Source organism: Natator depressus, chromosome 27 (assembly GCF_965152275.1).
Source record: "Natator depressus isolate rNatDep1 chromosome 27, rNatDep2.hap1, whole genome shotgun sequence".
In the NCBI taxonomy this organism is placed as follows: domain Eukaryota; kingdom Metazoa; phylum Chordata; order Testudines; family Cheloniidae; genus Natator; species Natator depressus.
Genome location: NC_134260.1, coordinates 13331687 through 13358998, shown reverse-complemented (window position 1 = coordinate 13358998; position 27312 = coordinate 13331687). Strand labels below are relative to the sequence as shown.

General features: G+C 51.7%; 1 protein-coding gene across 3 annotated transcripts; it reads right to left on the bottom strand.

The window, feature by feature from the left end:
• Positions 1-6008: 6008 nt before the first annotated feature.
• Positions 6009-26421, bottom strand: CASC3 (CASC3 exon junction complex subunit). Of its 3 annotated transcripts, none has more exons than XM_074941009.1 (14): positions 26197-26421; positions 21522-21549; positions 21110-21147; positions 18845-19003; positions 18598-18749; positions 17882-18058; positions 16728-17425; positions 12848-12912; positions 12466-12580; positions 11586-11684; positions 10088-10302; positions 8478-8600; positions 8235-8311; positions 6009-7479 (listed from the first exon to the last, which is right to left on the bottom strand). In XM_074941009.1, exons 1-13 carry the CDS (start codon positions 26419-26421, stop codon positions 8276-8278), a joined length of 2130 nt encoding a protein of 709 aa, XP_074797110.1. In that variant the 3' UTR covers positions 6009-7479; positions 8235-8275. The 3 variants fall into 3 exon arrangements, with proteins under 3 accessions (XP_074797110.1, XP_074797111.1, XP_074797109.1); XM_074941010.1 differs by having other exon boundaries at positions 8235-8298; XM_074941008.1 differs by lacking the exon at positions 8235-8311.
• Positions 26422-27312: the final 891 nt, after the last annotated feature.

The window sequence follows — 27312 nt, the reverse complement described above, 5'->3', positions numbered from 1 at the left end:
TGCGCATGATCTTCTGCTCCTGGGTCCAGCTTCTAGCTGCACCACCCCAGAGAGACCCCCCCCATGCCACCCCACTTCTGCCCCCAACCCCCCTCTAACCCCATGACCCCAAAATCCCCTACCCCCAACACCACCCCCCCCCCCATAACCCTCTGCCCCCAAAACCTTCCACACCGTGGCTCACCAACTCTTCCCTTCTCTCTGTACCCCCCTGCAGGGGGTGGGGGACTGTGACCTCACTCTTCAGGCGGAGCTTCCTGAGCCCAGGGTGGGGGCTCCCCACTTCCCTGCTAGCTGGGGTGACTGGCTGGGCCTTTGCCCAGGTCTCTGGGGCCTCGGCATGACCCAGCTGCCAGCAGGCCTGAGCCAGGGCTGGGGCCGACAGGCAGGCTGAGGCTAGCAAGTCCCCTCCCTCCTACCAGCTGTGGGGTAGGTCTCAGCCCAGCATGACCCAGGGGAGCTGATCTCAGCCCCACTCCTCTGCAAGGGGCACTGCTGAGGCCTGGCAGCCTGTGCCAGCCCCTCCCCCAGGGACTCAGCTGCATTTAACCCTAACCCTTCCCCCCGCCCCCGGGGACCAGCAGAGCCCCCCCATACCCCCCGGGTCTGCACACCGCTGCAAGAAGGAGCAGGGCAACAGCACATACCAGCTGAGCCGCAGATGGGAGCCGAGAGCTGCCTGCCACGCAGATGGTGCCGGGGAGTTGGAGAAGAACTGCCAGCCGGGTGCAGCTGAGACAGCGCCCGGCTTCGTGTCCAGAGGGGAGGGTGCAGGCTGGGCCCCAAGCACCCGCAGGGACAGGGAGTGGGCACAGAGGGCACGGGCCGGTGCCAGCAGCTGCTGGGGAGGACCCAGGAGCTCTAGACCCAGGACTTTGATGGAGGCAGCTGCCCACTAGGAGCAGGGCAGAGACCCACCCTGTTCAGCTCCCACAACTATCCCAGGGAACGAGCGCACCCGATATTCCAGCCCCACTGTGCGGGCGTCTCGCGAGGGGACAGAGTCCTTGTCTACCTGAGCAGCCAAGACAGAGGGAGGGGATATGGGCACAGAGCTGGGACCCAAAGCCAGGAGCCCCGCCCCCCATACCCCTCTCTCACAGGAAACCCACCTGCCCTGACAAAGCATTGCTGGGATCGGGGCTTTTGCAAATGGATTTATTGGCTGCTGCTAACTCTCCTACCGAGCCAGGAACAGGATCTGCCCCCCAAACCGGGCATGAAACGTTCAATTCTCTCAAGCAATGAAAAGCAGCCGGCAGCGGGGAGCGCAGTGTGAAGCCTCCGTGGCACCGTTCACAACAGACTGTGCGGGGGAGGGAAAATTACAAGCATTCAAGACAGGGAAATTTTCTGTTTGAGCGAGAATTTTAACTGGTTTTCACGCCGCGGTGCTGGGAGTGAAAAGGGAATTTTTACCCTCCAATTTCAGAGAACAAGATCAGCCTGCGTAGAAAAAAATACAGCTCCTCCACGGGCTTCAAGCCAGAGCTAGGATCCCCAGTCACGGCCCAGGACCCCCCGCTCCCCCTCGCCAATGGCAGGCGCTGTACATTATTAGGTGTGTTACGATAGCACCTAGGAGCCCCAGTCACGGGCCCTGCGCCAGGCGCTGTAGAAACACAGGACAGAAAGATGGCCCTGCTGCAGAGCACTGACAATCTATCATTAATTTGCTGAACAGATGGGGAAACTGAGGCAGGGGGCACCGCACAGTCACACAGCAAGTCCATGGCAGAAACGGATCACAAACCAGGAGGCTTCACTTCTAACCCCCTCCTCATACCCCTCTCCCGAAGCTGGGAAGACAGAACCCAGGAGAGTTGAGTCCTGCTCTGACCACCAGACCCCACTCCCCACCGAGTCTAATTCCAGTTTTGCCACTGACCTTCACCCCTCTCTGCCTCAGTTTCCCCTCTTGCCCCTCATGTATTTAGGCTGTAAGCTCTCTGGGGAAGGGGCTGCCTGTGCAGCCTCACCCAAGGCCCCTGGCTGCTACCCTGACGCCCCTCACAGAGGTGCCCTGCAAGACCAGTTTCACTCGGGGAGGCGCAGCGGTCCCCAGGGGAAGCTGTTGGCTGAATCATCAAAGAGCCGCGCTCCAGCAGGTTTCCCACATCGCCCTCTGCAGTATCGAGCTCGGAGCCACTTGTGCACGCAGCAGGGCTCTGCCGCATGGGACTGGCCCCAGCCGGGAGGTCACAGCCAGTAAGCAGCTCGGCCCACTCACGCCCAGCTGCCTGCAGGGAAGGGGCAGTTTCACCCGGTTTACCGGCTGTCGGCCCCACAAGCCAAAGCAAGATCCCAGCCCCATGAGCAGCAGGGTCGAGTGGCCAGGACTCCTGGGCAAGTCACTTCCCCTCGCCACAGCTGGCTCGCAAGCGTCAGTGCCAGGAAAGCTTTGGACCACAGGTGCTAGAGAAACAAAATGCGAAGGTTTCAATGTGATCCGAGAACACGTGCTGGTGTCCCTGCTCTCCCCAGCAAGCCTTGGCCCAGCCCGACTGGTCTGTCTTGGGTCACCATCCCTTCCTTGCAGCTGGGGTGCAGGTGAGACGGGCCATAGCAAAGGGCTGTGCTAGCTAGGCCTGGCTTAGGGGAGGGGGCAGGAAATGAACGGAGAGTTTGTAGCTCTTGCTGTGGGAGGGGCACGGAGGCTAGTGGTTAGAGTGTAAGGAGTCCTGGGTTCATTCTACACCTGCAGCGAAGACCCCCTCAGCTCCTCTGAAAGGGCAAGGCCTGCCCAGAATGCTCCTGGGAGGGGCGGCCTGCCTGCTCTGCACCCTCCCGGCTCCCAGGGTGCGTGCCAAGCCCCCGTTCCAGCGACAGGGCCACCCGGCACGTTTACTGGCGCTCTGCAGCAGCACGGCTCCGGGTCTGCTCATCGCTGCCTTGGGCAGCATTTCAACAGGGGCCTTTCCGAAGGCGGGGCGAAGGACAGGGAACCCCACACCCCAGGCTGGCTGCACCCTGCACCCGTGAGGCAGTGCCAGGGTGCAGAGATCAGCACTCATTGCCAGCACCCAGCTCCTCACTTGCTTTGCAAGGACCTCCAACTGCCTCAACAGCTGGCTACCAGCAGCAGCCTTCCAACAAGCCGGGCAGTGTAAGTGGTTTGGCTACCATCGACGGTGGCATCTGCATTGGCCACAGCAGCCGCTCTGGTCTGTCGGGCACACCCCCAAGTTCCTCCCATGCAGCAGGGCCCATGGATTTTATCCGCCAAGGAAACAACCCTTTCATGAAAGCAAGTTGTAGGTAAGAACTAAAATAGCTCCTGGCGGCGCTTCAGTGACCGTGTCCAGGAGGCAGCTGAATAGCCACACAGGGGCACTGACCGGCTAGGGAACCGTTTCTCGTCAGCTGCAAATCGGAACAGAGACCTGGAAAGCAGCTGGTAAGAGCAGGCAGGAGTCAGTGAGGAACAGACCATTGTAGCGTTCCAGTTAAACATCACACAGGAGGGCAAGCAACAGAATATTGGCAACATGTACAAGTGTTAGAAATCCAGAGACTACGAGGGGTGAACTAGAGCGCGGGGCATTAAATGAGGGTATGGCTGTAACAGACATAGTGGTAACCTGGTGGAATGAGGATAATCAATGGGACGTGGTAATACCAGGGTATAAAATAAGCAGGAATGACAGAGTAGGCCATGGTCGTGGGGGAGCGGCACCATACACTAGAGAAAACATCCAGTCAAATAAGGGAAAAACCTTTAATGAATCTAACTGCACCATAGGAGCTCGATGGCTAGAGATTCCAGGCTTGAATCAAAAGAGTGGAGCAGAAGGAATATCCTACCGACCACCAGATCAGGATGGTGCCAGGGACTGTGAAATGCTCAGGGAGATTAGAGAGGCGACAAAGGCAGAAAATGCAGTAATCATCGGGGTCCTCCACGGAGCTGTAGTGGGGCCTGTGCTGGTCAACATATTCCTTAACGATTTGGGAAAGCAGGTGAACAGTGAGGTGGCAAAATCTGCAGATGATACAAAATGACTCATGGTTGCTAAGTCCAAAGCTGGCTGCGAAGAGCTACCAAAGGATCTCACTAAACTGGGGGAGAAAACGGGCAGATTCGTATGGTAGGTTCTCCATTCCCCTGATCATTTGAGTAGCCCTTCCTTGCAGTTTGAATTCCCTCGTTCTTAACCACGGATGTTGGAAAAAGTAACCCCAACTACATATACAAAACAATGGGGTCTAAATTAGTAGTTACCGCTCAAGAGAGATCTTGGGAGTTGCCATGGACCGTTCCCCGAAAACATCTGCTCAGCGTGCAGTGGCAGTCAAAAAAGTGAACTGAATGTTAGGAACCATTAGAAAAGGGATCGATAAGACCGAAAACTTCAGAATGCCACTATATATATCCATGGTACGCCCACATCCTGAACACTGCAGGCAGTTCTGGTTGTCCCATCTCAAAAAAGAGATATTAGAATCGGAAAAGGTGCAGAGAAGGGCAACAAAAATGATCAGGGGTCTGGAACAGCATCCATAGGAGGAGAGATTAAAGACGACATCTGAAGACAGGATGCTGGGGTAGAGAGACTCTTGGTCTGACCCAGCGTGGCCGTTAAGTTCTCTTTGAAAGGGCTACAAAATTCTCTGCTTGCCCCTGCTGCCCTCTGTTGGCCAGCTGCTAGCACACAAAGAAGGGTTCTCAACTCATGCTTAACACAGGCCATTGCCCTCGAGGCTCGACGGAGGTTGAGTGTCTTGCTCAAGGGGCGAGTTAGGGACACCTGCCCTGCCCCAGCCCGCCCCGGCCTGCAGATTGTTCCACCAGAGCTCCAGCAATCGCCGCCGTGGAAAAGGAGAGCCCACGCCATGTGACCCAGTTGCTCCCCACAGAACAGCGTTTGGGAACCTCTGCACCAGACCCAATAATATATTCCACAAAGAGGTTTAAAAGCTGCCCACCCCATCTGCCTCTCTCAGCTCTGCCCACCTCCAGCATCTCACCCACTCCTCCTACGCTGAGCCCAAAGGGAACCTCAGTGCCTCTCACGTGGGCCCAACCGAACAGCCCAGGGCAAGCTGCCTCCGTGGTACGGATTCTTTCATAACCTATCCCAGGCACCAGCGGAAGCCCGGCCCCACCGGCGTGCCAGACACAGACAGCCCTGCAGTGCTCTGCGGAAGCACGGCGCTGGATGCAGGGTCGTTACACTCCTGCTGAGCGCTGTGCAAGCTGCGTGCTCAGCGCCACCCAGGCAGCCGCAGTTCCGGCACACTCTGAAGAGTCTTGTTTTGTAGCCCCCTGGATGTAACACACAAACCACAGCGGGAAGCTACACTTTGTTCTGCTGATCGTTCAAGCAGGGAGCTGAGGGGACGAGGGCTCAACTTCGGGAGGGAGAGGGCAGTGACTGCATGATTAAAAATGGCACTTAGTCAGCACGGAGAGGAGCATGTGGGGAGCTTCACCAAGTGGTAAGAAAGGGATTTGATTTTCCAACAGTGCTAGAAGCTTGGGGAGGCGGAAATCAGGGTGGTTCTAATACCCTTGTTTTCCAAGCATTTCTGAAGTTGTATGGCAGAGGGGACATCCGCCCTTCCAGAGGATAGCTCAATACCAGGTCTCGTGGCAAGCTATTGCTGAGACCACCTTGCAGCACGAAAGAGAGACCCAGAGCATCAGTTACTTTCTAAGATGTATTGTCATCTCCACCAAGTCATTACAATGTTGGTTACAAGTGCGCACTCCAAAAGAACAGGAACAAAAACAAAACAAAAAAGCCATCACAGTGTTGTTAGGACTAGAACATCAGTCCCGCGACCGATATGTTAAATGATACATTTCAGCCGTAAGGCAGAGAAACAGTTTACATTTAACATGTAAAGGATTTGTTTTAAAATGCCATTTGAGTTAATTTCAACTAAGTACAAAAGGTTGTTAAATTACAAACACCAACAAAAAAGTACTTCCATTCGAAAGCCACATCTGCGTGAAACGCTCTCAACCCGAAACAGGCAGGTGGGGGCTCTTCCTCCCTCTCCCCGTGGCTGGGAATTCACAGGCCAAGACACCGCTTGCTTTATAGTAACTCGCTGAAGGACTCAGATGCGCGCTGCCCCAACGTGTCCAGGGCTGAATTAGCAACCTTTGTGCCAAGTTCCCCTAACGCAATTTGCAAACAGCTGAGAGGCCAAAGCCAAGTTTGAGTGTAGCTGGGAGCGGTGCAGCGGTCCCTGCAGGATCTATGCTGCAGAGATGCGACCGCAGATCGCTGCAGCATGGGCAAGCCAGGCTGCTCCATCAACCACAGTGCTGCAGGGCCAGGCTTCGGACTCCTAAAACAGGGATCAAGGCTATTTCAGAGCTAATGGGAGAGGAACCTATTTATGGTATGTGCACAGCAAGTGTTCCTCCTTGGGGATCAGACCGAGCAGCCCCTGTCCTTGGAAGTGGATCTGTTAAGGCTGGTTGCATCACCTTCCATTTACACAGAAGCAACACCCAAGTGCTGGGTACAAACTGTACACAGGCTTATCCTGCCGAGCCGGTTTGCCCAAGAACAAGGCTGAAGGAAAAGCAGCCTGCAAGCAAGAGGACAGCTCTTCAGAAAGCCAAGGGCATGCCTGGAAAGCTGCATGCTCCTCTTTGGGTCCCATTTAGTGGAGAGTCCCAAGGCAGCAGGAACTCTGCCTTTGCTGGATGCAGCATGCACTGGTGGGGCAGCCGAGACTGGACTTTGCCCCCCCTCGGCGCATGCTGCTTCCAGTCTGTTTCAGGTTGAGAGTTTGCACACACTTGGACAACAAAAACTTCCCACAACACAGTTACCAGCAGGGCTCACTCCAGAAAGAAAGAGGAGGAGCTTCTAAATTAAGTGGTGACAACGGCCAGCGTGTTCCTGTCAGACTGCTAACACTCAGCGGCCCTTTCCCAGACATCTAAGCTTAAACAATGTCAGAAATAAACTTGCTAATTTCAGAGTTGAAGAAACAAAGTAACATCAGATATTTCCTTGGGGAGGTGGTTACATTCCTGGCTATCTGACCAACAGAGATTCCTATAGCCAGCTTAACAGAAAGGGCCAGTTCATTTTTAAAACAAAAAACCAGGACAGAACCAAGCCAGCTTCATTCAATATGCTACGATGGGAAAAGGTCAAACATTTAATAACGGGGGAAGGGGAATCACAAGAACTTGTAACTAAGGAGCGACCCTTGTGTTCAGTATTTCAACGCCCTCCATGACCCAGTGAATGGGGGCAGCGGGGAGAGAGGCGGTTTGCAGGAGAGCCCCACTAAACACCTAAGAGGGAAGAGTGCCCGGCCCTGGGCACAATACTGATGCGGCAGGGCGCTGCAGGTGGGGGCCCGCTGGCCTCACCTAAGCACGGCGAAGGGGACGTCTCTTGAGTCAGAGCTTCCTGCTTGCTGGCGGTGCCGATTCCGGGGCTGGAACTTCTGAGGTGGGTGTCCCTACGTATTGCTCCTTTCCTTCGATTTTTCACTTGTGCTGTCCTAGAGGGGAGGATGCAAGCCACAAGGTTAGCACGCTCTCCACACCATTCACAAGCTCTCAGCACAGGGTCACTTCTATCACCTAGGTGGGCCAAATGTTCCCCACACCAGGGCACTAGAAAGCAGCCATCATCCTCCCACCGCCCTTTGTCTCGGCTGCGCCATCAGATTCAACCTCCAGGATCTCGCTTCAAGGCAAACTCTGTCTGCACAGTGGCTAAGTTAAATAGGCCAGTGAGGAGTTGGGACCCGAGATTTCCTTACTGTTACTGGTTAAAGCCAGGCATCTCGGAAGCACCTGTTATCAGAGGATCTCAAAGCACTGAACAAAGGTGCACATTCTTCCCATTTTATGGATGGGAGAAACTAAGGCCCAAGGTCACATAGTGAGTTGTGGCAGAGCCAGGAATCGATCCCAGGCCTCTGCCTCTTCTCCTGACGCAGGGAAAGAGACCCTGTGGTTCTGCACATGCTGTGACTGAGGCTCACTAAACTCTTACGGTGCACTGGATGACATTTATAAGGACACCAAAACACACACAAGTGCGTAGCGCTGGAGAGGGTAAATGGTACTCAGCAGAGAACTGATTCTCATCGTCTCTGTACAGACTTTAAACCTGACCCTTAAGCCTCTACACGGTCAAGGGGTCAGCATTTATTTTTCTCAAGAAATCAAAATTTCCTAAGTGAGAACTGGATTTTAAGTATCTTTTTCGCTAAACAAAAAGGAAACCAAGAGTCAACTTGGGACTTACTTTGTACGTGGGTTTAGATTTAAAGTATTTAGAAACTCAAATTAACTGGAGCCCTGCTTACAACCTGCAACGAGAAGCTGGAGTTTGGGACACGTCAAAAGGTTAGACAGTTGAAGATTTTCTTGAAAACAACACATTTCTTGAGGGAGGAGAGGGAGGGGGGGAGAGAGAGACATTGCAGGCCACTGGGAAAACGGCTCCCACAGGGTCTCCCACAGCAGCACACGGCACAGGGGTCAGTACCTCGGGAGGCGGCGGCTTGATAGTCACGGGCTGGGATGTTCTTCGTGGAGGAGAAGGTTTCGGCTGTACTTGCTGCTGGACAGTGTTGTAGTAAGTGACCCCTCCATACACCTGGGCCTGGGCCTGCATCCCCCAAAGAACGGAAAGGGTCAGTTCTTCCTGACACGGGACAGGACGCGGGGTGCAGCTGCCCAGGCGTCCGCAGGCTTCGGCCTGGCTTTCTTTAGAGGGTAAAACAGCTTTAAAAACCGCACTCTCTAAAGCCAGAAGGGAGCAGAGCTGCCCTGGGAGCGCAGCCGGTTAGGGTTCACGGTGCGCTGCGGAATGCAGTTGTCAAGCTTTGTCTGCAAACACCTGAAAAAGGAGTGAGCTAGAGGAGCACACTCCACTCCAGACAGCTTGCCCAGGCAGTCCGGGATCACTGGCAGAGGCCTTGCTGCCAGGGTTAGTTGTCTGACTGGGTCAGTCTACAGCTAAGCTGGTTGGATTCCTAGATGGTAAGGTCAGATGGGGTCATTATGCCCTGCATGGTTTTTCCATAGGTCATATAATGTTTCCACTTTAAAACAACAACTGGTCTGTGCTCAAGGTAGCTGATAATTCCCCATCATACCCAGACCATGTCCAGGAGCCCTGGGGTCCTGTGCTTACTCCAGATCAAACTTTCTCTCTTCAGCTAGGCCAGCAGAGAAGGGAAAGGTCAACACTCTTTACGCAGGTTAAGAAACTGCACCTCTTTTGTCTTGCCACTGAGTGTCACCCGTGTGCCATGTGCAAGGCAGCCTCAGCGATAGGAGGTTCTGACCTGCCACAACTCCCATCATTAGCAGGATGCCCTGGAAAAGCTCACACGCCCCCAGAAAGTCAAGACCTCGAGACAAACACTATATGGCTACAGGACTTGAGCCAGTGGACGTACAGGCCTGGCAGTTAAGAGAAAGCCCCCATCCGGCTTCCAGCAATTCACACAAGAACCTTTCCCAAACCTTTGGAACTGTGATGTCACAGAGGTTTTTCCTGGCCCAAAAGTGGCCTTTGGGCTACCACATTGCTGAGATCACAAACACCAGACCGTGTCCAGCCTGCTGTCTTCGTTTAACAAGCAAAAGGAAGTAGGCTCTAACAGAGAATCCTGTAATTCTCTGTGCCTGGCTTAGCTTGGACCATGAACAGACCCATCAAGTTAATGTACTTCTAGGCAGCTTCAATTTCCTGGTTCTCTTGCCCTGGTAGAGAATTTAAATTCTTGGCCCAAATGATACAACCACCACATGCCATCAGGGAGTTTACGACTAAAACTCAAATTGCGGTCCCAGTGTGGGTGAACCAGGCAGGTCAGATCAGGCTCCTTCTCTTCCCCAAATTGAGTAGGAAGCAAGATGTTTTCCTCATTCATGCTCTTTACTAAGATTTAGTCTTAAAAGTCTGCTTTAATAACCTAGTGTGTTGCCTCCTCTAGGGAGCAACCCCACATGGCAGGGAGACCAGCTGCTACCCCAGGCTGTCTCAAAGGCCTTACAACATATGGACCCAACCAGGATAGGATTCCATAGCTCCATGCTTAAAAAACTGCTGCTCAAGACAACCGAAGCGTGCTGTAGCCAGCTCACCTGTGTGCTGGGATACAGATGGGGAGGTGGTGGAGGTGGGAGTGCTCCTGGAGGATAGGGGTAACTGGGATTCCCAAAATTCATGACTCCGGGAGGGGAGAAATAGGTGGGTGCGAGCAGCTGCTGTGGGGGCGGTTGCCCAGGAGGCATGGAGACTGGTGGAGGATATAAGCCAGGGTTAGCCAAAGGTGCTGGTGTCTGGTGTGGATGTAAACCTAGGAAGTGAAACAAAATAAATCCATATGGAATGTCACCTCTGAAACCAACGCATCCTCGGAGAAGGCTGGGATTGTTTGGTTGCCAAAGTGACTTAGCATCTCTGGGTTAGCCTTGCTCTGACCTTCGCTATCTTAATAAGGAGGGCGCTTATGGAGCGAGAGCACTTTGTGAAAGACTGCTTGGCTCGCGACCATGACAGACTAACTCCTGCACTGTTCAAAGACAGGAAAGTTCACACACAAATAGCAGAACGCTGACAGCGGCCTCCAGTTTCCCAAGAAAGTGGTGAGTCTCCTAACATATGGATCATATTAAAACGGACTGGACAGTGTACCAGTAAGTTACTTACTATGGGGGAAACAATCCCGCATTAGCCTTTGGGCACGTCGAAGAGACCTGCTGTCTCCCTGATTTCTGGGATCCTTCACATCTAATTGCTGCTGGGTCAGAGAAGCAGCGAAGCATTTCCCATCCAGGAGGAGGAGGGGGATGGGCTGCTTCAAGCTTTCCGTTAAAACGGGGATGAGACTTAGCCAACTATTCTGCACAAAACCAGCAGTGTTCTACCCAGAAGTTTCCAAGACACCCTCAAGAGGTCTTGGACCTGCACTGCCCATAAGCAAAGGAGATGCAGCAGTTAACAAAACATATTTACATGGACATATATGACATTTAACAAAGATCACATCACTTATTCATGGCAGCACCATGGGAGAGAGCATGGGGGAGGGATAGCTCAGTGGTTTGAGCATTGGCCTGCTAAACCCATGGTTGTGAGTTCAATCCATGAGGGGGCCATTTAGGGATTGGGGCAAAAATTAGGGATTGGTCCTGCTTTGAGCAGGGGGTCGGACTAGATGACTTCAAGGTCCCTTCCAACCCTGATACTCTATGATCTAATGCTTAAGAAATGGATACACACCTTTGTCAACCTTCATCTTAATATTCAGAGATGCTACCGTAAATGGCTATGAAATTGAAGGGCCTTCGATTTTAGACTTAAACAGATCAGCAACGTTCACATTGCGCTTTCCATTTTCAAAATGCAATGCAGATGCCCACTGGTTTAGCCATGAGCTGGTAGGTGAATATGCCTCATTTTACAGATGGGGAAACAGAAGTTAAATGCCTGGGCCCAGGCCAGAGGGAGTCTACATCAGAGCTGGATTACAACTCAGGAGTTCTTGATTCCCAGGCCAGTGCTCAGACAGGACCTTCCTCAAATGCAAGGTTAGCAAGTTTGCTGGTGAGGGCAGGGAGGTGAGAGACGGTGGCTCACCTGGATGTGGGAGGTGCATTTCTGGCTGTACAATCATACCCTGGGGTGGCAACGGGGCAGGATTCTCGCTGTGTGTGTAGATTGGTCCCTGGAATTGTACTGCAAGAGAAAACGGTTTGCGAGGAAACAAAAGTTATTTAGCTTATTCTGCTGTAATGAGAGTCATGTTGATTACAGAAGCCAAAGAGAGCCACAGCATTTGAGAGCTGTTGTATTAGAAACACTGCCAACTGCATATGCCATCCAGCAATGGGATCACATGCCCAATAGGATCCCAACAGAGGGAGAGCTCCCAGCTATCTCCTATCTGTAATGGAACACACACCACTTACGTAGCTTCCTCCTTTAATGTTTTGAACTTCTAGACTGATTTTCAACATCTCATTTACTCCCCAATCTCTCCCTCATAAAATGCCAATGAAATGATTTCTACCATGTTTCAATTTCCACTTCTCATGATCTAGAACAATGGCTGAGTTTCCAAGGCTGCAGACGACCACACAATGATGAAGGTAATGTCGGTAGGTGCTTTACAAACTAGGGCAGAGATTAAATCCAGAAAACTCTTGTCATGGACTTTAAGAAAGATTTCAGGAAATCATTTCATATTAAGCTTTGAAATTGTAACCATCTCTATATTGGATCTATAACTAGTTGACCATGTCCCATTCAAGAGGAAGGATCTCTTCAAGTACTCATGAAAAGCTCCCAATAATTAACTTGGTTTTATGTCTGTACGAAAACACCACATATCCCTTCCCACTGATGGAGCAGCTTCTTAAGTAGCCGGGAACCCCACCCATCCCCCCCACTGAAAGCTCATTTCTGAGTGTGCTAAAGAACTGAGTGAAGAGGAACTGGAGCTGCAGAGGTCACTCACGTGGATCATAATAGTGCCCTTCCATGATGCTGATGTGCATGGGGGGAGCAGGCTCTGGAACTGGTGGCCGCTGACGCTGGGATGAGTAACGTTTTGCACGGCCCCCCTGTACTCCCTGAAAGAGTTCAAAGGCTTCTGTGAGCCACAGAGAGTTACAAAGAGGAATTTGTCACTGCTCTATCCAGCATTACCCACCCAACCTACCTGGAAATCTACATTCAGCTTAAAAAAACAAAATGGTAAACGTGTCTACACAAGGAAAGGAGAAATGCTGGTGTGCCACAGCCAGGTTCAAACCATTAAAGCACAGAACCAAATCAACACTTTGACTTAAAATTACTAAAAAGAAAAGTTACACTCCATACAAGATTCCCAGCTTTACCATTTCCTCCATCCTGTTAAACGGAGGTGGTGGTCCAGCTCCCATGTGCATATGATTAGGAATACCTAGGAAAAGAGACACACTGGTTACTAAGTCTTACACTCGTCTTCAATAGTAAGTGATCTTATGCATCAGAGGCGTTGCTAGAAGTCATCTGCCCACTTATATGAAATGCAGTACAGAAAATGTCACTGTTTGAGGAGTTACTGCAGTAAGAACAACAACATATGCCTTGCAAACTTCAGTGAAAATGTATATATCATAAGGAGCTTTGATGATGATAAAGTCCTTAAAACTACAGCAGGTATTAGAGAAGTTAAGGTTTTATACATTTCAGTACTGAGTACAAAGGGACTCTACAATTATTTTACCATTGCGCGATTGGCTCTGTGGCTTTACAAAGTATATATGAAGAGGAGAATCCTGAAATGGAATATCCTGGATAAATTATACAAGAAACACAGACCAAGTCTGCTAGCTTCTTCCTAAACACATCTTGGCTTCAATTCCTACTCTCAGATCAAAGCTCTCACCCTACTGGGAGAGTCTGGGGCCAGGATTGTGCCTAGATCATAAACAAGCATCTTTGTGGAGCCCTATAGCTCCAGTTGAAACTCACTAAGCAAGACAGCCCTTATCATGGGTTTCTAATCATCCGTTTTCAAATTCAAGCAGCAGCAGGTCACACGCCACAACAGGAGTTGTGGGGACAGCTGGACAAATTTAGGAGTGTGATGGGATGACAGGGTTGCTTGTGATGGTGGGGGTCAGGGCTCAGCAGCCATGGGGCTCACTTCCTCTTTACATCTCATGTTCCCAAAAGCTCATGCTTCAGGGGTCCAGCCGGCCACACACAGGGGTCAAGGAAGGGAATGTATTTGGAGTTTGTTCTGGAGATGGGCACTGGCCGGGGTGGGCCAGGGCTCAGAGGTGGCACCGAACATTCTCTCTCAGGCACTTGGTTGGCTGGTTCTTGCTCCCATGCTCTAACTGATCGCCATGTGTGGCGTTGGGAAGGAATTTCCCCCAGGTCAGATGGGCAGTGACAGGGGGATTTTCACCTTCCTCTGCAGCGTGCAGGTCACTTGCCAGGATTATCTGGGGGTGTCTCATTTCCCAGCCACTGCAGGGGCCTCAGTCCCCCTATTCTCTGTCTATGGCACATAATAATCTAGTCTCCTGAGGGCTGGGATACTTTGATCTCATTCTCGCTGGCTGGGGTTAGCCTGCGGCTGCGGTGGTATGGGTGGCCTGTGACAGGAGGTCAGACTAGAAGACTGGGAGGTCCCTTCTGGCCTTGAACTCTGACTACATGTAAAATCTCAATCTCCGTGTCATAGGTTTAACCCCCTCCACCCCCAACCCAAGTGCCCTCATGTGGCAGGCCACACCACAAGTGCGTCTGCCTCAGTTTCCCCTGTCAAGTAACCCAAGGACTCCAACTTCAGCCTCTCTTGCTTCAATAATGCCCTTCCTTGGAGCCGTTTTATTATGAAAACCAGAGTGTAAATTGTCCAAATCCCAAGTTCCAATAATCCATTTATCACCCCCACTGCAGGCAGTCCTTAAAAATCACATCCTCTTGGCCATTCCACAACACATTCCAGTATCCTCCACCACCCCCGGACTCCATGTCAGTCCTCCTCTGTCCCTCTGCCAGGACAGCCACCCCAGCTGGAGTACAAACCTGCTCCTCCCAGCAGGAACCCCCACTGCCTCTCTGCTGGAGATCAGCCTCGCCAAGGGAGCATCCCTCACGCCCCTGGCCCCTCTGCTGTCAGCCCGCAGCTTCAGCTCTCTGGCTTAGACATTCATAGGCAACTCTCTCTGCTGCTCTTCCTGCCTTCAGCCCTGCCTGGCTCTGGCCCCTACTATTACCTCCAGTCCCCCAGGCTCTGCCCACTCTCACCGGCTGCTTTTCTTGACTGAACCAGTGTGCCCCGAATTACTTGGGGGCTCCCTCTCAGATTCTCCCAGATCCTTCATAGCCCCTTATGCTGTCCTGAAATCTTAACTGGCCAAACTGGGAGCAACTAGTCTGGCATAGGGCAGCTGGATCTGCTTCATTTTCTGGGGCCGGTCACCCTGTGACAGTCAGAAACTGATCAGAGCTACTTCCAACACAGTGCGCATGAGCAAGGCAATCATCAGGCATGCACAGGTACCGGTTACATTGTTAATATATGTTTGTGCGTGGAATGCCTCCCAAAACCTGTTCACCAACCCAAATTCCTCCTAAAAAGTAACTCCTGCCATCGCCTCCAGGAGATGGGAGGCGGCAGGAAAGGCTTGCTACAAGGGGATGCTCAGGAAAGTTAATCCGAATTCAAGGTGTGAATGAAAGTGGAGTAGTTAAACCACATTAAACCCTGGTGTGGACGCTCTTTATTCAGAACTAAAGTGGCCTTAAAAAGAAAGGAATTATCCAGATACATACAAGTCTCATTGATCATGTGGTAGGAGTAATACCAGTTGTACTGGTACAATTATTCTGCGATAAAACCTCATATGGACACTGGACACTTATTCCAGTGCAAATGGATTTTTTTGGTTTAGCTTAAAGCCCTTCCCCCAAAAAAGGCCACCCTTCATCAGCATAAGAGTGTCCACAGAATGACTTATGCAGGTTTGACTGTATCCAATTTAAAGTCCCACCTTAGCTTACATTGGTCTAACTTTCCTGGGTAGCCAAGCCATGAGTGCCCTTGCTTCAATCCTGCCAGATTCCACTCCAGGCAGCAGGAGAAACTGTCTAGCACCCCAGCTCAGTGCACAAGAACGGAGGATTTCCCATTCCCAATCAGACCACTGGTCCATTTAGTCTGCGGTACCAGGCTACACGTAGCTAATTACGGAACGTTGTACACAAAAGGAGGAAAATTCCTTCTGCTTGTCCCAGACGCACCGCCCTTCGGTTTCATCCAGTATCCCCTTGTTCTCACAACATGAGACATGGCAAGAGAGGGAATGATCAGTTCTTATCATACTCTCCCCAGCCCCAAATTACTCCACTTATTTCCTATGAACTCCAGGCTAAATAACCCCTCTTTTTGGAGGGTTGGGTTGGGAATCTCTTGCCATTACATGAGCCTTCGCCAGCTCTCTCTAAACACTTTTTGGGACCATATCAATCTCTACTCCTGTCTGCGGGGAGGCAGCTAATACTGGAACATAGTACTCCCAGGGAGAGGGTCATCATTGTTCAACATTCCACACGCTGTTTGCTTAATCCACTCAACCATCCCATTGACAACAGCTGCTTTTACTGGGCAGATATCCTAAAGGACCCATACGTCTTTCCCTAGTTCCTCTCAAAAGATGCTCCACATTTAGAGCCCTTCAGCTCCCACAGGAAGTTTACATGTGTTTACGTGCATTAATCCTCCCCGCATCATGCTGTCCAGTCTGTCCTTCAGTCTATGTGCAGTTTCACAATCCTTCTGTTATTAAACTGAGCAACTTAGTACCAGCAGCAAACCAACTGATGTCTGCAGACAGGCACCAGTGACATGCAGCTTTTGAGATTGAGGAGAGCCAGCAACCCGCCTAACAGCAAGGAGTGTTGGGGAATGCTTGTCAAATACAACAATGTAAATTCTTATTCCTCTGCAAAGGGCCTTGGGACCCATAACCATGGAAAGCAGAGAGGATCCGATTTAAAGCGTTCTACTCCAACCAAGAGTAAATCACATGGAACTCAACGTACCTACCCCTGAGATCAAAGCCTGCAATTCCAGCAAGCTAGGTGCTCTGGCACTTATGCGTAGACAATTAAGCTATTCCTCAAGCTCCGATTAACTGTCAGACCATTATAGCCACAGCAGTTGTGTTGCATTCAGTGGGGAAAGCCAATGAAAACCCAATGGCCCATGGCACTTACCCCGAAGTTCCCGAGGCGGTATGAACGGAGGCTGTCCTTGGGTCCAGGACTGCTCGGTTAGATTCAACTGAGTCATGTCTTGCTCGAGTCCATCCATGCTGGATTCTGCTGGTGTCTCCCAACTACCGGCCTTCGCAGGCGGAGGGGGCGTCACGACCTGCACTGGTTTCGGAGGCACAGGTGTCAATCCTTCTGGAGGCGGAACTTCATCTGCCAGCTTTCCTGCATCGCCAGCTTTATTCCTGGTCCTCCTGGCCCGGGAGTAGGATTTCTTTTCGATGGGTCTATCTGGTGGCGGCTGTACAGAGTCTGTACTTGGGGTCTGGCTTTCCAAAATGATCTCTTCCTTCTTGGCAGGACTGCTGTGAACATGCGCACTCTCTGCTTCAGGAGAGGGGTCTCTCTCCGGGGCTTGTTCAACACGCCTCGCCCGGTAACTGCTCTCATGTTTAGCCTGCTCACCTGTCCGAGAGAGGTGCTGGCTGTTTGCTTCCACAGCTCGGTAGCTTGAACGGTTCTCTTTGTAGCCACCCACCCTTGGAATGTTTCTGGCTAGGGGCATCCTACCCATGCCTGCGGAGTGCCGGCTGATGAAGGTTCGTGTCGGCAGCGGAGTACTATCAGAGTCCTGGTGTCTTGGCGGCTTGTTTTGCCTCTCGTTGGCCCAGTTTGGCTCTCGCTGCGGAGGGCTCCCAAACCTTAAGGGGTGGGGGAGGAAACGCAAAGGATCAGAAACAAACCCCTGAGTTGCACCACTGGGAGGTATTTATGAGCACCAGGGCTGCAATTACCCCTTAAGATCCTTTCCCAAAGACAATACACCAAGGCAACCTATTCTACCTGCCCATCCTCTAGCTGGCTTCCCCCAGAGCCTGAAGCTTCCGCTCCTTAGTAATACCAGAATCCCCACAATTCCAAGGCATTCCTCTCCCTGAGGAGCAGCACCCAGACGCCCAGATAGGCCAGGAACCTGAGTCTCAATCTGACGCGGATACAGCAGAACATCATGCACCCATTACTTCTTTGCCCAATCCCCGCCTTCAAGTCCTTCCCAGTTTGATGCTTAACATCTTGGTGGCTGCAAGAAGGCTGATCTTTCTCCCCAGTACATGAGGGGCCTTCTGATTGGACTCCCTAAGGCCTTGGCAACTCACCGTGGTTTGCGCATCCTCCTCGGCTTGATGTCATCGGGATTGTGAGCCGACCTGATGTCATAGCCGTAGAGCGCAATCAGCTCCTGCCTGCTTTTGGGGGCTTGCTCATCTTCCCGGAATTTGTCATGTTCCCAGCGGCCCTCGTCTTTCCATAGCTTTCGCTGGCGACCCTTCGGCCTGGAGCAGGGATATGGAGAGACCCAACAGGTCTTTGCAAAGCCAAGGATATGTGGGTGGAATGGGCATGGACGTTCCAGACAGTACAGAATGCAAACAACGGATGCTTATTTCTCGGAAGGGGTGTGCATGGGAGACTGTGGAACACCTCCCCTTCTCCAACTCCATTCGCAGACTTTCAGGACTCAGAGAGTCACTGCCCTGCCAGCTTGGGGAGGTAGACAGGATTTCCTTGGGAACCCACCACTAGCACTCCTTTACATCAGCAAAAGGGTCACAGTTCAGCAGCAGGAGGCTTAGTGCGGGCTTTGGTAGCATTACCAGTCCCTGCTGCCTTAGGAGCATGTGGAACCAAAGCCAGGCCTGGCAGAACACCACCACTGGACAACTGGGCCACCACATGGCCACTTCTCACAAGTCTTCGAAAATCTCCCAGTCTGCAAAGTATTTAACACGGAAGCCAAGAGCAGTGATGTTTTAGGTGCTGGCTCAGGACTCAACTTCTCTTTAGCCAGGGAAGTTTCATGAGTTTTACCTACCTGACTTCCTCCTCCTGGGCCTGTCCTCGGAGATCATGTTCAAAGAAGAGCCCTTTGCGGGGTATGTAAGCAGGGTTCTTCCGATCCTCATCATCATCCAAGTGCTTGGGGACCTTTTTCCCAACTTTATTCTCAGCTGGTTCAGTGCTCTCCTATCAAAATCAGAGAACTCATTACACTGCAGCAGCCCTTCTACGAACAGCCAGCCTCAACCCCAGGGATCCCACAGCACACATTAGATATCTACCTGCCCATCCCCGCTTTGTCTCTCGCCAGTCACAGCACCTTTCGGGTCAGGTTTCTCTTCCCCTTTCTCTGCTTTTCCTGTGGATTCACTGGCATTGTTACTCTCCTGCTTCAGCTCCACCTTTGAGCTTTCCTCCTCACTGTACTCCCCTTCCTCAGCCTGAAAACAAACATCCAGTTGCTGAGACAAGATGATATGATGTTAGCAGCAGATTCCCCAGTGAGTTATAGACTATGTGCCTAGATCTCCACAGCTCCAGCCAGCCCCCTATCCAATACCTCCTTCCGGTGCTAAAGAGGGCCAACCGTTTAACACAGAGGAAGGGAAGACCAGACTGATTCCTTTCTCCACAAATACCACAGAGCAATCCTAGGCCACCAACAGTCTAGAAGAATTCAGAGTAAATGTTGAAGAAAAATCACAGCGCAACCAGAGCCTCTGATCTCTACACCCCAGAGCCATTTGTACAGCACCATGAGAGACACTACGAAGGGGGGGCAGCTCATGCCATCAGGCTCTGCTGCTCACATGGACCAGCTCTCCTTTCCCCCACTGAAGTACTGGACCCAGCCACTGCTGGGTTTCTGAACTCCCTGGAACTGCATGGTTGGCTGACTCCAAGCACTCTGCTAGCAAGTCTGACCTCGTTTCACCCTCCGGGAGACTGCAAGCCTTGCTCTGACTGGAATCCACACTAAAAATAGCATTTGCACAATTAACACGACGACTGCTCTAGTTTCCCTTTAAATGCTGCGTTTTCACATGTGAATTGCTGCTCCTTTTATTTACGTTCGGAAACACAGATTTTGCATTATATTTAGGTACAGCAGGAGAAGAGAGCTGTACTTAACTCACATAGCAGGGCCAGTACATTACAGTCATGGGGTGTAGGGGGGGTTAGTTCAGTTGCTCTGGAGCTATGGTTATTGGGTCCCTAGAGCCCCAATATCTGTATTTTCCAGAGATCTAGCTGCAGTTTGAACACAGGCCTCTGCAGAGAAAATATTATCCTGAGCGAGTCGGAAAGGGCACACTACGGAGAGAGGGGAAGAACTCATGATTTCAGAGCCCACTTCCCCCCACACATTCTTATCTGGCTTTGGAGCCTGCAGCAGCCCCCGAGCATTCACTGCAGGGAATGATACACTGAAGCAATGGCATGCCCAGCTGTATACTTTTAAGCAAGCTTCCTCCCCGCCCCTTTCTCTGCCCCCCCACTGATCGTTTTGAGAGCTCTTTTTCCCCCAGAAAGTTTCACTGAGCTATGCAGCACCCCATACACCTCAGGGGAGAAGTGTTTTGACCCTAGAACAGCTGGCAGGTGGTCATGGCCACTAGCAAACTTCCCAAAACATCCTTCAACCTCCTAGTCCTACTGTCATACACAAAGCGTCCATGGGGCACTAGGCCAGTTTGCTGTCATGGCTGCCTTACTGAACAAAACGGCTGTCCTCAGTGACACAAACAGAGGGAATTACTGACAAGAAGTGTTCTCTTTTGTGAGAAGTGAATGGTCAGGCCACATTACTGGACACAGCTCAGCCTCTGTATTACTCTTTCAGCCAAAGAATAAGCTTTTCAAGTTCAATATTTATGTCTGAGTTACAGCTAATCAAGATATAGCAAGAGCTCTAATCCCCCTTTCCTTTACCTCCTGCTGCCGTTTTAAAGTCTGTCCCCTGATCTGTACCATTTGCTTTCACAGAGGAGCCAGGCCTTAGTTTTAAGTCTACTAGTACTGTTTGTTGGCAGGGCAGCTCTTGGACCAGAGACCCAGTCAGTTTAAGGCAGGCTAGACAAAACGCTAGATTCACAGATTCCAGGGCCAGAAGGGACCATTGAGACCTGAACACTTGATCAGCAAAGGTCAGAGACCCACCCCCAAATAATTCCTAGAGCAGAGCATTTAGAAAAACACCCCACCTGGATTTAAAAATGGCCAGTGCTGACCACCACTGCCCTCGGTATCCTCTACTAAGATAATATATTACAGTACTGCACTGGCCAGAGGGACAGACTTGATATCACTCAGTGGGATTTTCCATTTCTAACTTTGACAATTTATGCAACGCAGCCAGCCTCAAGTACCACACAGGCTGGATGCAAAGCCTTGCCTGTCATCCCATTTCTTGAGACAAAGGGAAACTCTCCAGCCAGGGTCAGTAGGACCCAGCAAGGCATATGAGCTGGTTTCTGTGCTAAGATGATGCATGAAAAAGAAGCTCTGAAGACTATTCTAGGTGTCAATATAAAGAATACACTCACCTCGGAGTCTTCTGCACTTTCATAATCCGAAAGAACAGCTAGAGGAGAGAAAAGAGAAGTGTGGCATAAATGCCGCAGTAACGGTGTTTTCTCCAAACATGAATTAGTTTTGAATTGTAACACTTAGCGCATAACTCATCAACAGTCCAGTGTACAGACACACAAAGCATTCAAGCCACAGACATGCTAAGCATTAATATTAAACTGGCCCTCAATCTCCCAGCTGAACAGCATAACCAATGCTGGACCAATGCTCCATCTAGTGCAGCGCTACATGCTTCAGAGGAAACAGAACAGGCACTCAGACTGTACCAGGGGAAGCAGACAGACAACTGGCCTTTCAAAGTGGCCTCAGAATAGGCATCTCACTTCTCCCTCCCAGCAGGACAGACCAAAGATACTTATTACTCACCATCTCCTTCGATGCCATCTTCACTTTCCTATTGAGAGAGAGACAGACACACACAGACATATTACTAAAAAGAAAAGGAGTACTTGTGGCACCTTAGAGACTAACAAATTTATCTGAGTATAAGCTTTCGTGAGCTACAGCTCACTTCATTGGATGCATTCAGTGGAAAATACAGTGAGGAGATTTATATACACACAACATGAAAAAATGGCTGTTATACACACTGTAAGGAGAGTGATCACTTAAGGTGAGCTATTACCAGCAGGAGAGTGGGGGGGCGGGGGGCGAAGAGACCTTCTGTAGTGATAGTCAAGGTGGGCCATTTCTAGCAGTTGACAAGAATGCCTGAGGAACAGTGGGGATGCGGGGGGAATAAACAAGGGGAAATAGTTTTACTTTGTGTAATGACCCATCCGCTCCCAGTCTTTATTCAAGCCTAAATTAATTGTATCCAGTTTGCAAATTAATTCCAATTCAGCAGTCTCTCATTGGAGTCTGTTTTTGAAGTTTTTTTGTTGAAGAATTGCAACTTTTAGGTCTGTAATCGAGTGACCAAAGAGATTGAAGTGTTCTCCGACTGGTTTTTGAATTCTTGACGTCTGATTTGTGTCCATTTATTCTTTTACGTAGAGACTGTCCAGTTTGGCCAATGTACATGGCAGAGGGGCATTGCTGGCACATGATGGCATCTATCACATTGGTAGATGTGCAGGTGAACGAGCCTCTGATAGTGTGGCTGATGTGATTAGGCCCTATGATGGTGTCCCCTGAATAGATATGTGGACACAGTTGGCAACGGGCTTTGTTGCAAGGATAGGTTCCTGGGTTAGTGGTTTTGTTGTGTAGTGTGTGGTTGCTGGTGAGTATTTGCTTCAGGTTTGGGGGCCGTCTGTTAGCAAGGACTGGCCTGTCTCCCAAGATCTGTGAGAGTGATGGGTCGTCCTTCAGGATAGGTTGCAACAAAGCCCGTTGCCAACTTTGTCCACATATATATTCAGGGGACACCATCATAGGGCCTAATCACATCAGCCACACTATCAGAGGCTCGTTCACCTGCACATCTACCAATGTGATAGATGCCATCATGTGCCAGCAATGCCCCTCTGCCATGTACATTGGCCAAACTGGACAGTCTCTACGTAAAAGAATAAATGGACACAAATCAGACGTCAAGAATTCAAAAACCAGTCGGAGAACACTTCAATCTCTTTGGTCACTCGATTACAGACCTAAAAGTTGCAAGTCTTCAACAAAAAAACTTCAAAAACAGACTCCAACGAGAGACTGCTGAATTGGAATTAATTTGCAAACTGGATACAATTAATTTAGGCTTGAATAAAGACTGGGAGCGGATGGGTCATTACACAAAGTAAAACTATTTCCCCTTGTTTATTCCCCCCCCCCGCACCCCCCACTGTTCCTCCGAAGTTCTTGTCAACTGCTGGAAATGGCCCACCTTGATTATCACTACAAAAGGTTCCCTCCCCCCCCCTCCCCTGCTGGTAATAGCTCACCTTAAGTGATCACTGTGGTTACAGTGTGTATGGTAACACCCATTGTTTCATGTTCTCTTTGTATATAAATCTCCCCACTGTATTTTCCACTGCATGCATCCGATGAAGTGAGCTGTAGCTCACGGAAGCATATGCTCAAATAAATTTGTTAGTCTCTAAGGTGCCACAAGTACTCCTTTTCTTTTTGCAAATACAGACTAACACGGCTGTTACTCTGAAATCTGAAATCTTTAATCACTATGGATCTTTTGAGGAAGAGGCAGCCTACACAGAAATGATGGGCTCCCTTAATAAAACTGGAACCAGACTGCTGGCTCAGAAGGTTACTGGGGGATTATTTAAATTAGTGGCTTTCCCCCAGCCTACATGGGCTGAGGAGCACTCAGCTCAGACACACATCTGCTAAAGAGGTCAGAAATATAAACGTTATGCTGTATCCAGTAAAGAATAGGGCGGAAATTAAGACTGAACTGGAAGAGTAGATCAGATCACAGAGGTAAATTCCAGAAAAGTAGCAGAGTATCAGACCAAGGAATTTAATAAAATAGGTTCATGATCAAAAATAAACTGTCTATATATTAATGAGAAGCCTAAAAGCAAAAACAGGTGAACAATGAACATGCCCGAAAACAGAATAGGAAAGTGGCAAAATAGGTCTGATGGAATGACAAGATACTATAATACCAGTCTATAAACTGCATAGGAAGAACAATTAGATTGGACAGGTGGGCAGAGCAATATCCTAAAAGAGTTCACAAAAATCTACTGAAAAAGAGGAAGACAGAACAAATACAACCCCCAAGAGTTATTCTACTGGCCTCCTGATGAGGCAAAGACAATGACAAACGCAAACAAGAAATTCCGTGAGCATGTCAGAAACATGAAACCAGAGAGAGAATTGTTAAGTCCACCAAAGGCATACAGCCAAGGCAGAAAGAGTGTTTTCAGCTGAGATGTATACAGTCACTGAGAGTTGTAAACACAGTGGTATCCATATGGCTGACAAGCTACGAAAACACAAGATTAAATTTTAACACAATTTCACTCAACACCATTTTACCTGACTGAATCCATTTCAAGAGTCCCGTTTGTTTTACATTTCTCTGAAGTCTTATTTGGGGTCAAACAATACACTTATCAGCTGACCTGTCAGTCTTGATAATCACGTTAAGCTTTGCTAACTAGCTGTAAAATTTCATGAGAAAGGGTTGTGGACCAACAGATGGAGTTATTAATCTAAAAGTCCAGTCCCAGACCACCTGAACTAAATCACCTGAGCAACAGTGTCTGTACAATCTTTATTGCTACAGTGGAAAGAGATGCGGAAAGATGTGGTCCTGGAATGAAAAAGGATTACTGATACATAATTTTTCAATCCAATAGTGGTTCCAGCCCTACTCTAATGTATGAGGATGTGAAAGGAGGGTCACTGTTTACTATTCTGCCCCTTAATTGTTACTTTGCCTGTTTGGATCAAGGGTTTAAATCATTTCTGTAGCATGTGCATGAAGGAAGGACAGCAGGGGTGTGTGTTGGAAATAAGATCTTTGAACACAGACTAACAAAGTTAAATCTTACTGTGCAGCAAAGATCAGTTTGATAAGGTGAAGGGTTAGGAGATGGAATCCAGGGTTTCTAATCAATTCCTCTCTAAATACTTCAGCCCTACTATTCTGAATGAGGGAAATTTAGCAAGATTTTTAGGATGCTGGGCCCATAAGCTTGTTGTCTATTCACACATTTCTTGTTGCGAATGATTACTTTAAACTGAAAGTGGAAGTTATTAAAAAAACACCCATTTGACAAGGATACTGTCAAGTTCAGTATCACTTTAAAAACAAAGCTGTCTTCCCCACAGCACTACCACCATCTCGGATGATCAGAAACAACAGAATGTAAAGACATCTACCCTTCCTTGCTGAGCTCCACAGCAAAGCATTTCACTTCAGCACCATGAGTTTCTCTTTCAGGGTCAAGCCATGCTGGTGTTATGTTTAGGCTGCAAATGCCCCAGGTGGTATTTCGCATCCTTCCCTTGAACTGCCTTCGGTTTTAAGAAAAGGGCCAGGAGGCAGGCTACCCGCTCACACCACATGCTTGCCCCAGTCACCTCCCCTTACGGACCTGCCCCATGGGGCTCAGTCAGCTCCATTTGTTCCACAAGCAAGTCCCCGCCTGCCCCCCGAACCAAGCGGGAGAGGACACTGGCTCCCCCTGACCCAAGCCTCAACACACCAAGGGAAGAGACCTGTCCCCAACCCAGATGGGCGACACCCTGGCAATAGGGAAACAAGCCCACACCGCCCAGCCCCCTTCCTCTCTGGGGGCCCAAGCTCACAATCCACGGAGATGACGAGCACCCCCCAGCCACTCAGACCCCCCCCCCCAGATGCTGAACAGGGCCAGTCCCCTCCAGGCAGCCCCGGCTCATTTTGAGCCCAATGGCCTGCCCCAGCCTTGAGCACATTCTTGGGGACACCACCCCCCCCGGAACCGCCCCAGCCCCCCCCCAGATGCTCACTGGGGGCCTCCCCCCGGAACCGCCCCAGCCCCCCAGCCCCCCCCGACGCTCACCGGCGCCCTCCCCCCGGAACCGCCCCAGCCCCCCCCGACGCTCACTGGCGCCCCCCCCCCCGGAACCGCCCCAGCCCCCCCCGACGCTCACTGGCGCCCCCCCCCCCGGAACCGCCCCAGCCCCCCCCGACGCTCACTGGCGCCCCCCCCCCGGAACCGCCCCAGCCCCCCCCCCGACGCTCACTGGCGCCCCCCCCCCGGAACCGCCCCAGCCCCCCCCCCGACGCTTACCGGCGGCCCCCCCCGGAACCGCCCCAGCCCCCCCCCCGACGCTTACCGGCGGCCCCCCCCGGAACCGCCCCAGCCCCCCCCCCCGACGCTCACCAGCGGCCCCCCCCGAAACCGCCCCAGCCCCCCCCCCCGGACGCTCACCGGCGGCCCCCCCCCCCGGAACCGCCCCAGCCCCCCCCCCCGGACGCTCACCGGCGGCCCCCCCCCCCCGGAACCGCCCCAGCCCCCCCCCCGGACGCTCACCGGCGGCCCCCCCCCCCGGAACCGCCCCAGCCCCCCCCCGGACGCTCACCGGCGCCCCCAGGCCGCTCACCGGGCCCCGCCCCCGGCCCTGCCCCCCCAGCCCCCTCACTCACACACTCGGACTCCTGCGGGCTCTTGGCGGCCGCGGCCGCGCTCTCGGCCCCGCGGCCCCGGCCCCCGGCCGGCAGGGTCCCGGCGGCGCTCCGGGCCGGTCTCGGGGGCGAGGCGGGGGAGCCGGAGCGGGCCGCGCCGGCCGGGGAGTCGACGCTGTCGGAGGCGGCCGAGTCGGACTCGTCCTCGCTGTCCTGGGAGGCCCGCTGCCGCCGCCTGTCCGCCATCTTGGAGGGTCGGGGGTGGGGAGCGCGCAGGGACCGACGGGACGGCGAGCGGACTACAGCTCCCAGGATGCACCGCGGGGCCACCTGCTTCCGGCCCCTCCCTGGGGGAGGGGGGGTCAACATTCTATTTCCGGGCAGCCTGCTCCACTGCTCCCAGAATGCTTTGCAAGGGAGCTGGGGTACCTGCCCCGCCCTCAGGGAGTCACTGAGCGTAGGGCGGTCCCATCCCTGTCTGGGAGGGCGGGGCTATGACGTCATATTGTGGCTGCACGGTGGCGTCATGCTGGCATGACATCACTGCCCTGCTTGGGGCAGATCGCAGCCCCTTCCCTCCGCAGACCCCAGTGCAGGGCAAAGAGCCCCACTGGGCGCTCCCCTCCCCCCCCCCACTGGTAGGCCGGGACTGGCCTGGGGCCCCCTCCAGAATCAGACCCACTTCCCCGGCGGGAAAGGACAAGCATCAGATCCCGGGTCTGGGATCTGGCCCACTAATACAGCGGGGGCGGGGGGCTGGCCTGTTACGGGGCTCGCCCCTGCTGCAGGAGACCACTGCAAGCGAAGTGAACAACCGAGGGTTTCATTATGCTTTGGACACCGACAACCCCTCTCACACACACACTTTCCTGCACAACCACGCACGCACCTACGTTTTCCCACGCGTAGCTCCATTTCACGCTCCTTCCGTGGTCCTGCGTATCAGTTTCCAGCAAGGAAAGCGAGGGAGGCCTGCCTTAGCGTGAAATGCTGGTAACTTTAGCCCCATTCCTCCGAGGTAGGTAGGAGCCTAAATGCCCATTGATTTCAGTAGGAGTTCAAAAGTATTTAGGTGCTGACTGAAATGAGAGGAAGCTGGACTCCCAACTGTCCTTGAGTAGCTGGGCCTTTGGGACT

Excerpts from the sequence above, each read along its gene's own strand:
- CASC3 (XM_074941008.1), bottom strand. The coding sequence starts at position 26,421 with ATGGCGGACAGGCGGCGGCAGCGGGCCTCCCAGGACAGCGAGGACGAG. Across the intron at positions 12,913-16,727 it reads ACCGCCTCGGGAACTTCGGG|GTATTCCTAATCATATGCAC; the intron begins GTAAGTGCCATG and ends CTCTTTTCCTAG. Across the intron at positions 11,685-12,465 it reads AGGGCACTATTATGATCCAC|TACAATTCCAGGGACCAATC; the intron begins GTGAGTGACCTC and ends TTTCTCTTGCAG.